Source organism: Typopeltis vanoorti, chromosome 18 (genome assembly GCF_054136105.1).
Source record: "Typopeltis vanoorti isolate ZY-2024b chromosome 18, IOZ_Tvanoo_1.0, whole genome shotgun sequence".
NCBI lineage: Eukaryota > Metazoa > Arthropoda > Arachnida > Uropygi > Thelyphonidae > Typopeltis > Typopeltis vanoorti.
In genome coordinates, this window is record NC_143566.1 from 566,263 (window position 1) to 580,483 (window position 14,221).

The following is a 14,221-nucleotide window of genomic DNA, read 5'->3' on the forward strand; positions in this document are numbered from 1 at the left end:
CATCTACTCCAGCTGCCTTTCCACATTTCAGGTTTGTGCTAGCTTTTTCCTCTTCAAGTACAAATATGTAATGCTGATAGCACTCCTATTGAGTGCTTTCTGTTACCATGCTGTCACTGCTTGTTTCATTCCTCAATTTTTTATGTTCTCTTTTCATATACTGTGGGCTTTTTCGATATCCTCCAGAATATTTTATTACCTTCCTGATATTTATTTTTCTCTGTTCTTACCGAGGTCTTCCCAAGACTTATGTTTAGCCAATTTTACACAATGCTTTGCATTTTTTCACTTTTCTCTGTATTCCCTAAAGAGCAAAAGCAGACTTACTTGCCAGGAACTTTCAATATGCTTTCTACTTTTTTCTTGAGTGCCTCTTTAACTTCCTGAGTCCACCACAGAGTTATGATTTTTCTATCCTTGCAAATTATCTCACCACTTGCATCCCTGTCTGAATCAAAGTTTTCTCTAGGATTTGCCATTGTATCTCCAAGGTTTGGTTCTTGTTTTCAAACCCTGTCAGCTTTTTTTTTTTAATAATGTTAGTGTATTTGAGTCTGCAGTTCACGTCTGATAGCTGTTCAACTTTGATTCATGTCAAAACATTCTTACACACACACACACACACACACACACACACACACACACACACACACCCTTCTTTGCAACATGAAGTTCAGTTTTATCCTGCTCAACACTAAATAGTGATCACTTCCTATTTCAAATCCTCTGTATACTCATGTCCTGAACCAGTGGTAAAACATCACTGTCGACAATAACATAGTCAGTTTGACTTTTCTTATTCCTTGCATCTTCTTTCCTTGTGAATTTGTGCACATTTTTTATGTTGGAACATGGTGTTAGTAATGACTAGTCCATGTCCCGAGCAGAAATCTAGCAGGCAGTTACCATTATTAGTTCCACTCTTTTCTCCCAGTTTTCCAAAACATTCTTATATCTCTAGTAATCATTTCCTGCTCTGTCACTGATCTCTATTTAGATCTCTAACAAGGATTAACTTTTCCTTTTTATTGTGCCAGCTGCCTTCTAATGCCTTGAAAAATTCCACCACTTCTTACTTAGTAGAACTTTTTGTAGTACCATAAGCACAAATAAGATCCATTGTCCAGTTCCGATATTAGCCAACATCATTCTACTTGACATTGCCATTCAAGATTATTCTCATATTTAGTGTTTAATTACAGCTACTCCTTCTTTTCCCTGATTGTTATTTCCTGAATATAACATCTTGTATTTGTTGCATAGAAAGATCTCTCCAGTTTTTGTCTTCTTTGCTTCGGTAACACCTATTATGTTCGACCTAGTACTTATCCAATTCTCCTGCTAGTTCCATTTCTTTTGCATTTATGCTTCTTATGTTGATGTTGAATTGGGGTTTGTTTCAGTAGCTGACTTTTCACTGTTTGTCTGATTAAACAAGACCCCACACACACACACACACATCCCATTATTCCCTGTTGAAAACAATGGGGGGGCCTTGTTTAACCGGGCAGTGCCCTAGTCAGCATGAAATTCCATGATTTTGAGTTATGGTTTAAACCAATAAGAATACAATTTGGTCAGCTAAATCCCAAATTGCCAGCCCATCCTAGTTCATTCTAGATATCCAACAGGGTGCACCACGAGAAGGTTAGGATTGGACATCAGATCAGAAGCCCTGTTGAGTTCTCTGCATCCCCTAAAAGGTCACATGGAGGTTTCCTTCCAGTCTTGATCCTTAAGCACCTTAGTTTTTGTTTTGTTCTAAATAGTACCTCCTTCTCAACTCCTGTCACTTTATAAAGCTCAAATCTGCCCAACCCTAGAATACTGTTGCTACGTTTGGAGTGGTGCAACTAAGACACCTCAGAATGCTTGATTGTATTCAGAAGTGAGCAATTGCTAAACTTATGATCCCTTTCCTCACTGCCTCCCTCCATTCACTTTACTGTGGATGCTCTGTTGCTGCATATACTCCTCTATAGATGTTTCCATGGGTGCTGCCCCATTGAACTGACCATTACCGTTTCTCCATTAGCTCTGATCGTGTATGAACATGAGCAGCTGGTGGGAGACACACCCTATATATAGTTCAGCTTCAAACTTATCAAACCAAATTCTCCTCCTCCTCCATTCTGTCCTCTCTCTTTTTTTTAGGAATGGTCTTCCCCACACTGCTTTCCCCAATGATTATCCCCAGCTCTTCAATAAACATATCAGAGGTCTTCAATGTGATCACTTGCTTACACATTTCACTGTCTTGTCATAGATTATTTGATTTCTCATGTGTGGGGCTGATATAAATAAATAATAATAGTTAGGAATAAGAACAATGCTTCTTATCTAGTACCAAATAAAATAAAAATGTTAATGTGGCTGAGAGAGTGATGCATTATCTCCTTTGGAAATGAAGGGCATTAAATGATTTATTTTTTAATAATTTCAGAATTTGGAAAGAAAAAAAGTTTTGTTTTTTCTTTGATATAACATTCAGTAGTAATTTTGGTAGTAACAGATTGATTTGGAGGAAAATTGTAGATAGGAAGTTAGTAATGATGTAATTTTTTCATGTAGTACTGTCATATCCTGTACACCCCTTGAGGGGTACATGGCAGGAATTTGATGATGATGATGATGATGATGATAGTAATTTTGGCAAATACCAGTAATAATCTGTATATGGCATGTCTAATTCCTGTTTTATCGCAATGGTTTTTTAGTGTTCTGCTGTCTACATCAAATGATATTTTAAACAAAATAGCTCATAGTCATCGTGTTACTGGTTTGTTGTGTATATAACAGGCTTTTTTGTCTCTTTTTTTCATTATTTTCATTATTGTCGTCATTAGTTTTATTCACTTTTATAAGCTATCTGATATTTATTTCTATGCTCAGTTATTGGTTCCTTATGTTTAGCACTTCTAATTATATCTCTCTTTTAGTCTAGTTGTGATAAAGAGACTGCTCTATTGCCAAAATACCTTTAAATTTAGTTTAATATCAAATCATATGAATATTATATCCATATTTAATGATTGCTTTTTGATGATTACTTTTAAATGTATTAATATATCTATACTCATTTACACATCTCCATTATTATATCAAACAACTTAAAGCTTATCTGATTTACTGTATGATTAGTAAATGATTTGTATAATTGAGGAAGTTTACATTATTACAGATTGAAGTTGATAAAATATTTTGTAATTTGATTGATATCTACAAGTCAAATCATGATTTTTGGGTAAGCTGTCTTCTTCCCACACTAAATCGTGCACGTGCTTTTCGTGATCCTTTGGATCCTGTAATAATGAAAGATGGCTTTGCGAAAGTAAGTTTGAACTATTTTAATTTTTACCTTTAATTCTTTTAAAATGTTTATTTTTAAATAATTAAGTTATTATTCATTCTGCAGTAAACTGGTTGATCGGTTATCTGTACTCCTGGTCACCATTGGCACTCCTCCTTATGCGGTTGCTTAAGGGTCAGAACCAGTTAATTGGGAGGAGACCTCCATCACCTTTGAGGACAGAGAACTGCTTGGGCTTCTCACCTAATGTCCAATCCCCAACTTCGTACGATGTGCCTGTTAGCATGTATCCACTGAGTACTGAACAAACGAGGACACACAGTTTTGGACTTAGCTGACCAAATCATACTCTTTAAACTTTGTACGCTTAAACTAGAAATACATATGATGGTACATGATGAAATTTCATGTGAGCTGGAACATTGCCTGGTTAAACAAGTGTTCCACCACACACACACACACACACACACACACACACACACACACACACACCTCCTCTGTTTTCATCAGTGAACCAGGGCAAAAAGTCAGTTACTAGTTAATAAGCCTAATAATAATGGTAATAAACTCCAACCCAGTGTCAACATAATTGGTGTTGCTAAGACAAAGTAACCAGTAACAGGCGAGATCTGTCTTGCTAAATAATAAGTATCGGAAAACTTCACTTAACGTGATTTTGGCGCGATAATCGGTTAGCGCGAATGAGTGAAATGATACTATTTCCAACTTTAAGCAAGATCAGTTAACATGTTTTTATTACATTATGCAAAATTTTTTGTCGCCATCCATAGCAAGTGGAAAAGCTGGAAGTGCAAGATCTGGGATACAGCGATCTACAGTTTGGACTATATTAAATAAGAGCAAAGAACAAGGAAAATTGCTACTACTTTTTTAATCATGCAGATCACCCAAAATAGAAGCCATTTAATGATTGATATGGAGCATCTTCTATCTCTGGATTAAGGATTATAACTAAAAAATAATATCTCTTAGTACAAGGAATATTCAGGCAAAAGGTCTCAATATTTTTACATCATTGAAAGAGACCAGATTTCAAGAGGAATCTGAAAGCTTTACTTCAAGTTTATGATGGTTTGACCATTTTATAATCGATCTGAACTGCATAACGTAAGAATAACTGGGGAATCTGCTAGTGCTGGTAAAGATTCTGCAGCCAAGTTTTCTGAAGAATCAGCAAATATTCAACATCAATGAAATTGGTCTCTTTTGGAAGCGTATGCCAACAAAAACTTTTCTAGCTAAAACTGAAGCATCTCAACCAGGATACAAAGTATCTAAAGATGGTCTTATGCTTTTTTATTAGGGGGCAATGCAGAAGGCGACTTTAAACCCAAGCCTATGTTAGTTTATCATGTGCAAAATCCAAGATCTAACATCATTGAAGAAATCAGCACAATCGGAAAAGAACTTGGATTTAATGAACTGGATAATGAAAATATGAGAAACTTTCTCAGTCAAGCAAGAATAATCTCCTTCAACTAGAAGAACAGCATGCATATGAAAAAGATGATAAGGAATGCAGACAAGAAGAGAATGTTACGACTAAGAAGCTAACTCCAAAAGAACTTGAGCTAGTTTTCAATTACATTGAGTATGTATGCTAAAGAAATTTTGTTTGATGCTGATCCTGATATGGAACGAAGCTTCGAAGTCTTCCGAAATCGTGATAAGGCGATCGCCAGCTATCACAAATTGCAGGACAAGATGAAAAGTTGAGCACGATTCAAACATCTTTACTTAATATTTTTATAAAAAAGTAGCTCAATCAAATGTTTAGACATTAAATAAAAATTTAAGCAATTGATTTTTATTAACTTTGATGATTTTATCCTCTAATATAGCTTATGCTTTTCATTTTTTTTTTTCCAAATTTACACTAACTGATGGATGAATTATAATTATTCTTGTTGTTTATTGTATTCGCTTAATGCACATTGATTGGTGGATTAATTAATCTCATTAAGCAAGTTTTTCCTGTATAGGATGTTATATTTGGGCTATAATGATCAAGGGAAGGAGTGGTCATAACATTAAACACCAGATACGAGGAAAAACTTCTTGATTGAAAGACAACTTCAAGTAGAGTTATATGGGTAAACTTCAAAATGGAAAAATGGGCAATGAAACTTATTTGTGCCTATGGTCCCACAGAAAGTTCTTCTGAGGAAGAGGTGGAGGAATTTTTCAAGTCATTAGAGTAGGCAGTTGATGTAAAGAAAACTGTTGGTTCATGATACAAGTGCATACAGAGGATATGAAATTGGAATTCACTATCACTTAACTTGATGGACACAAGTTAAAGAAGCAGATCTGGAAATGAAAAAAGCTTTCTGAAAGTTCCGCAAATAAGTCGACAGATGCGCTAAAAGCATACCGAGAAAAATGTAAGTTGGGTGTATAAAAATAGCTAACCCAAATGGGATGACTTCGGTAAGAATATAGAAGATAAATATCAGTAAATTTGCAAAATATTCTGGAGGATATTATAAAGTGCTATATAATACAAAGCTGTTATATTATAAAAGCTTAGAAATGGAAGAAAGATTGCTGTAAAAAATAATGAAAGATAATAAAGGTGACATAAAAACTAAAAAAGAAGGATGTCCAGATGTCTGCTGCAATTACTTTAAAAAAATGCAACAAGCAGTAAAGAACAGTAATAGAAAATTTTTAATATTGAAACAGAAAATTCAAACCCTTGAAATGTGGAATGGCAACTAGAGTAGATGATATTCAATTAGAAATGCTCAAATATGGAGGTATAAAAGAGTGGCTACTTATTTCAGATTATTGGAGTAGAGCTCTCATACTTCTGATCTACAAAAATGGGAACAAAGCTGAATGTGAGAGACAAACACTTAGTAGACGAATTTCTCTACTAAGTGTTCCAGGTTTGTTTTATGCAAGTATGCTTGAAAAGAGTCCAAGAAAAATTGTGGATTAGCAACTGGAAAAAGAATAACATGAATTCAGGCCAAATACAGGTTGTCAAGATCAGATTTTCACTTTACGAATGATAGTGGCATTCCTCCTGGGAATACAAATAGTTGGGAAATCATGGGAATATAACAAGATCATTGCTTCTATAGATCTAGAAAGGGGCATAGGACAAGGTACCAGCAAAAAGCTTTTCAACGCTGTTCCATTTACTCAATATGACACTACAGTTATATTGAGTAAATGGAACATTATATGGAGCAATACATGGTCTATATTTAAGTTATAAGTCAACAGATAGAATTGATGGATGTATAAGAAGATGGTTTAATGTAAAATCAGGTGTTAAACAAGGATGTACATTATCTCCATTCTTATTCATCATCCATATAGATCTCATAATGAAAGAAAGTGACATTAATCCTGATATTTGAATTGGAGATATTAACCTTATTGCTTTCTTTATGCATATGTTGCTGTACTCCAAAATGCATTCAGCAAGGCTCCAGGATTCTCTCCCCTTCACATGAGTCACCTGTATGTGGTGTGGTGGAGAGTTTCTTCATGGTACTGGTCCTTTTCATTCTTCCTCTTTTTCTTCCTGTATTCTTTGCTCTACCTCTCCTGAGTCTTTTTTACTATCCTATCTTCAGACTACCATAGCTAATCTAACGCCATGCAGCGACCCATGGAATTCCTGGTGGTCTTGCACTGCTTTGGCAAGATGGGTGGTTCTGAATGGCCCAGCCAGGATCATTCAGCTAGTGAGTTTACCTGCAAGGGTCAAGGATGTTGCAGTAAGTCTCCTTCCCCATGGTATGGGGACAGGGCCCCAAGGCTTGCTGTGGTGATTGTATAGCGTCCAGAGTAGACCTGGCATTCTACTCCCGAGCACAGTCATTGCTTGCTGTTCAGTGGGTGTCCATATGTTGTGGCTCTGGTGCCAAACTAAATTCCACCTGAGAATGAATACTTCTCCATCTTCTTATTTATCAGGGCCCTCAACAAGCCCAGCCAAGTTCAGAAACCATATTATCAACAGAGAACCAAAGTAAAAAACCAAATACATCAGAAGCTGCAATAAATACACTGCTGTTCTTAATATTTCATTCAGCATGTGAATGTCTAATTGGAAGAATGTTCCCCTTTTTCATCCAGAATAGTTTGGAAGGTTTAGCAGTATCTCCAAAATCTATAAAGAAACTGTTCAGGAGATATCCTTATTGAAGCTGCTACAGTAACACAATCAGAAAAGTTACTCCATGCAACATCTATCAGGAGAATATTTATCACAGTCATCCCATACGAAACTTTAAACTTTTCTAGAGGTGTAATTATCCAAGTGAGACCACTTTGGTGTTCCTGATGAAGAGATATTTTCCAAACTCCAAGGATCAAGGAGTGTCAGTCTTAAGAAGAATCCTGATACGTAGAGATGGGCATCTGGTTCCCATCAGAAACATCATCCATACCTTTAACAGACCAAACCCACCGCCATCTGTCGAAGCAAGATATCTTAACTGTCCGGTATGGCTATATCCCAAATGCCTTCCGGTGTTTTAAATATCAAAAATATGGTCATTCTCAAACTGCCTGTCATGGCTCAACGTGCTCAGTGTGGCACTGAAAAACCTGAGAATAAAGATTGTAAGAGCAGAACACCAAAATGTGCACCCAGCATTTTTCCGAACACGCCAAAGGTGGAAGGATGAAAAGGAGATAAAAAATTTAAAAGCATAGTAATGCATCACATACCAGGCGGCAAAGAGACAGTATACCACGATAGTAACAACATATGCTAAACTCTCTTACGCTGAGGAAGCAACAAATATCAGTTGGGACATTGACAAGGATGTCAATCCCATCTTCTCACAGCAACAACATCCCTGAAAGATATGACTTGCTTGCTATCTCCTTTGAGCGAATGAAAGAGAGAAATCATCATGGACTCACTCCAGAAGATATACCTAAAATGGTCCCACTACATGAAAATCCCCTTATTAAAATAATTTTAAAAAATATGGAATGCTCACCACATAGGATCAAAGATATACCTCCAGACTTTATTAAATGGCTCATTAACAGATAACATGGATACCTCTGCTTCTCCTTAGGAAAATAAAACAATTAATATGATGAGTGCCCTAGAAAGTGTGCAGTTTGTCTTAGATATTTTTCCAGAAGAAATGATGCATACTGGCTATCCACAATTCCCCCCCCCCCCCCCAAAAAAAAAATCAAAGACTAATGAAATAAAATTGCTCATCAGAAGAAACCAGATGATACCACCAAAAAGAAATAATGGAAATATTCTTCCTACAGTGGAATTGTCATGGATTCCAGCAAAACCTGGATGACATAAAGATTCTCTTGCAGGAGTATAATCCTATTTGCTTCTGTTTATGTGGGAAACTGACAACCTATTTGGGAGTGATCACTTTCCTGTGATATCCACTTTTATACATGGGCACCCATGCGCTACATCATGGATATCACAGTGGAAAATTTAGCAGGCTGACTGATCCACCTTTTCTTCCTTAGCAGATTTTGATTCTTCAAGTCAGTTCATCTCCTGTCAGTGATTCAGTGAAGCATGTAATAGGATGTATTATAGCAGCAGCCACAACTGTAGTTCCTTAAATATCTAGTTGGTTCCCATGTCTTCCTATGCTATGGTGGAATGATGACAGCCAAAGAAGCCCAGAAGAAAGCTTGGGATATTTTCCACAGGTATCCCATAACAACAACCCTAACTGCTTTGAAATGTTCATGGCTCGAGCTGGTTACATCCACTGCCAGAGCAGAAGTATAATCCTAGATCTTGGATCCAATTTACTGCTTTTATATCGAGATCCACCAAGAGCAAAGAAGTATGGGAAAAAAATCCAGAAAATGAAAGGCAGATATATCACCCACTGGCTCTCTATCCTCGAGCACAGTTGATGATTCAGCAGCAATTGCCGACACACTTGGGGAGACTCTTTTTCAAAAACATTAGCAATATCTTATTATCTGTCTGAGTTTCTTGCCCAAAAAAGCAAATCAGAAAAACAACAAATCCCAAAGCCAGTTTTCTTTGAATAGCACAGAAGAATACAATAGGCTGTTGACCGAATAGAACTGCAAGCTGCTTTGCTTAAATATTGCCCAACTACTGTTGGTACTGATAATGTCCATTACACGATAGCAAAACATCTGTCAACATCAGCCATAGATCCACTCCTGCATCTTTATAACAGAATTTTCTGTGAGAGCACATTTCCAGATACCCAGCAAAAGACAATTATAATTGAATTTCCTAAGCCAGGGAACTATCCAAAATTCCCAGATAACTACCATCCAATTGCTCTGACCAGCTGCTTGTGCAAGATTCTGGAAAAAAATGGTTAACTCTCATCTTTTATGGTTTCTGGAGCGAAACAACTTTATCATCAGAACACAATCTCGCTTCCAAAAAATATCACTCTACTACTGATCATCTTTTCCAGCTGGAGGCATTCATTAGAGATGCTACCCTAAAACGTGAGCATCTAGTATCGTGTTTTTTTTTTTTCTATATGGATAAAACATATGAAGCTTTAGATTCCCTCTAAGGAAATCTTTCAAATCCTGGGGAGTACTGCCCTCTCCCATCCCTATAATCAAGAAGATATAGGTTCTTTTCTAAGTCTCACACTTTTTGCAAACAAGGTCAATTCAATAACAGAACAACTTCTTCCAACAGTGAGTAATGCTCTATATGTGGATAACTTTACCATCTTCTGTCATTCATGTAATATGAAAGTCATAGAAATTTGTTGGAAGTTTATTTTGCACTTGGTTAGACAATAATAAATTTAGTTTAATCCTTTATCCAAGTGTAAGCAAACAAAGTTTGCCCCTGAAAATATCTTCAGACTGAGGTAAGGTGGTACATCACTTGGAAACTCGGAGCAAAGGTGGCCCAAGCTCTCGCCACTCATTGTCTCAGTATCTCCCATAATGCAAAACATATCTCCTTGCGGACATGTATACTGTTATGCATTAAGGGAAGGACCACTACCCAGACCATTATCGAGGTCTCATCAGTGGGAGGCAGACTCAGAGTGGTGATACTAATGCAGAAGCAATGGAATGGTCATATTTCCCTATACGAGTTGCCACCTGGTGTACCACCTTATTATTAAATTACTCTGGATTTAGAGAAAGATGTTGGAAGTTATTTTGAACTTGGTTAGACTATAATAAATTTAGTTTAATCCTTTATCCAAGTATAAGCAAACAAAGTTTGTGCCTAAAAATATCTTCTGGACTGAGGTAAGGTGGTACATCACTTGGAAACTTGGAGCAAAGGTGACCAAGCTCTCATCACTCATTGTCTCAGTATCAGGATAAAGGATTAAACTAACTTTATTATAGTCTAACCCAGGGAGGGGGGGGGGGCAAGGGGCCCTGCCCCTTCCTCCTCCCCCCAAAAAAAGTTAAAAAACACTATAAAATATTCCAAAATACTTTTCCTAATTAAAATTCATTTTTTATTTATGTTGGTCATGTCTTCTATTTCTATACTACTTATGAATTAAGAATCACATAAGGTAAGAGAACCCTATAGTAGCGTTTCTCAACCTATGGTCTGCGGACCACAGGTGGTTTCGTGACGATGGGACAGGTAGTCCACAGACTTCATCATCATCAAATTCCTGCCATGTACCCTCAAGGGGTGTACAGGATATGACAGTACTATATGAAAAAATTACATCATTACTAACTTCCTATCTACAATTTTCCTCCAAATCAGTCTGTTACTTGTCAAGACTCCAACATCATCAGATCTTATATATCGTCTAAGGCACTTTGTACAGTGTCAATCCACCTATATCTTGGTCTTCCTCTGGGTCGTTTTCCTGCCAACCTTGCAGAGAACACTTGTTTTGCTAATCTTTCCTCTCCCATTCTATTTAAGTGACCATACCATCTGAGATTAGCTCTGCTAACGCATTCCTGGATGCTGACAATGTCAAGTTCTTTCCTAATATCCTCATTTTTAATATGATATTGCCATTGATGCCATCTGTTCACGCCTCTAATCTTTCTCAGGACTCTCATATCTGCGGTCTCTAGTCTTTGGTCAAGTGTTTTACTTCTGACCCAGCTCTCAGATCCATAAGTTAAAATTGGTTTGAACACTGTCTTGTATACAGCTAATTTAGTGTTCCGACTAATTTCTTTCTTATTCCATATGAATTTATTCAATTGACTTCCCACGATACCAGCTTTGCTGATTCTGTTGTCTATTTCTATATTTAGTTTACCATCTTCAGTAAAAATTGTGCCTAAGTAGCTGAAATGTTTTACTTGTTCCACAGGTTCTCCATTCACAACACAGCTGACATTTTCAATGATTCTGCCTATTTTCATTGTCTTTGTCTTTTTATTACTGACCTTCATACCATATCTATTACAACAGCTATTCAGTTTAGTCAGAGAATCTTGCAGACTTGTAGCGGATTTATTTAGAAGTATAACATCATCCGCATAAAGCAAAGAGCTGACATTAACATCTCCAATTTTGATATCAGGTTTAATATCACATTCCTTCATAATGTTATCCATATAGATAATGAATAACAGAGGGGATAATGTACATCCTTGTCTCACACCAGATTTAACATTAAACCATCTTCCTGTACTTCCTTCAATTCTAACTGCTGACTCACAACTTAAATAAAGACTAAGTATTGCTTGATATAATGCCCCATCGACACCATATAACTGTAGTGTATTGAATAGCTTCTCTCTTGGCACCTTGTCATATGCCTTTTCCAAATCGACAAAACTTAAATACATATCTTTGTTATATTCCCATGCTTTCTCGACTATTTGTCGTAAAGTGAAGATCTGATCTTGACAGCCTCTATTTGGCCTGAATCCAGCTTGTTCTTCACCAAGCTTTTCTTCCACAATTCTTCTCAACCGTTTCTCAAGTATACTTGCATAGATCTTGCCAGGAACACTCAGTAGGGAAATACCTCTGTAATTCTCACATTCAGTTTTATTTCCCTTTTTATATATGGGTACTATGAGAGCTCTACTCCAATCATCGGGAATTCTTCCCTCTGTCCAGGCTTTCTGAACTATGCAGTGCAGCCACTGTAAGACTCTTATACCACCATACTTCAGTATTTTTGGTCGAATATCATCTACTCCTGCTGCCTTTCCACATTTCAAGCCTTTGATGGCTTTTTCTACTTCAAGTATCGATATGTATTCCTGGCTGCATGCCTGGTCAGTGTTTTTTACCACTGTGCTGTCATCACTGCTTGTTTCATTTAGCAGTTTTTCAAAGTAATTACTCCATACTTCAAGGATATCCTTTTCTCCTGTTTTCATTTCACCTTTATCATCTCTAATTCCTTTTACAGCACTCTTTCCTCCATTCCTAAGCTTCTTCAACAACCTCCAGAATATTTTGCCACCTTCTTGATATTTATTTTCTATATTCTTGCCAAAGTCCTCCCATGACTTTTGTTTAGCTAGTTTTACACACTGTTTAGCTTTCTTACATTTGTCTCTGTATTCTGTAAGAGTAAAAGCTGACTTATTTGCCAGGAACTTTTGATATGCTTTCTTCTTTTCCTTCACTGCCTTTTTAACTTCCTGTGTCCACCAGGGAGTTCTGATTTTTCTATCCTTGCAGACAACCTCACCACATGCCTCTATGGCAGAATCAATCAATCAATGTTTCCTTCAGAGTTTGCCACTGAATCTCCAAGGTTTGATTCCTGTTCTCAAACACTTTCATTTTCTTTTCAATAATATTTCTGTATTTTAGTCTACAGTTCACATCTGAGAGCTGCTCAACTTTTATTCGCTTTAAAACTTTCTTACATGTTATTCTTTTCAATATGAAATTCAATTTTATCCTGCTCAAGACTAAATAGTGATCACTTCCAATTTCAAATCCTCTGTACACTCTGGTGTCCTGCACCAGGGAGAAAACATCACTATCAACAATAACATAGTCAATGAGACTTTTCTTATTCCTAGCCTCTTCTCTCCATGTGAATTTGTGCACATTTTTATGTTGGAACATGGTGTTAGTAATAACCAGTCCATGTCCTGAGCAGAAATCCAACAGATATTTGCCATTATTATTAGCTTTGCTCTTTTCTCCAAATTTTCCCAAAATATTTTTGTATGTCTCACAATCATTTCCTACTCTGCTATTTAGATCCCCTACAAGGACCAACTTTTCCTTTTTCATTGTGTCAGTTGCTTTTTCTAAAGCCTCAAAAAATTCCTCCACTTCTACCTTAGTAGAACCTTCTGTGGGACCATAGGCACAAATAAGTCTCATTGTCCAGTTCCCCATTCTCATATTTGCCCACATTACTCTACTTGAGACTGACTGCCATTCAAGAAGATTAGCCTCGTATTTTGTGTTGAATACTATGGCTACTCCTTCTTTTCCTTGATTGTTATTGCCTGAATATAACATTTTGTATTTATTGCTCAGAAAGATCTCACCAGTTTTGGTCTTTTTTGTTTCAGTCACCCCTGTTATGTCGATCTGGTACTTATCTAATTCCTCAGCTAGCTCCATTTCTTTGCCATTCAGGCTTCTTACGTTGATAGTACCGATCTTTAACTCTGGTGATGTTGAGTTGGGGTTTGTTTTCAGATTTGTTCCAGTAGCTGACTTTTCGCTGTTCGCCCTGGTTCCCTGGCGAAAACAACGGGGGCCTTGTTTAACCGGGCGACGCCCCAGCCGGCATGAAATTTTGTCATGTTGTACCATCATTTTTTATTTTGGTTTAACCAATAAGAATACAATTTGGTCGGCTAAATCCCAAATTGCCAGCCCATCCTCGTTCGTTCAGTATCAAAGTAGATACCCAACAGGGTGCACCACGAGAAGGTGAGGATTGGACATTAGGTCAGAAGCCCTGGTCGGTTCTCTGCATTCCTTTAAAG

At 36.9% G+C, this 14,221-nt stretch overlaps 1 protein-coding gene across 3 annotated transcripts in view; it reads left to right on the forward strand.

The window, feature by feature from the left end:
- LOC150096456 (pleckstrin homology domain-containing family G member 5-like) overlaps nt 1–14,221 on the forward strand; it is a 322,023-nt gene that overhangs the window by 86,958 nt on the left and 220,844 nt on the right. For all 3 annotated transcript variants that reach the window (XM_090408400.1, XM_090408402.1, XM_090408401.1), the window contains exon 5: nt 3,182–3,331. In XM_090408400.1, the coding sequence (XP_090264526.1) occupies nt 3,182–3,331 (150 nt within the window). The remainder of the gene's footprint in view (nt 1–3,181; nt 3,332–14,221) is intronic.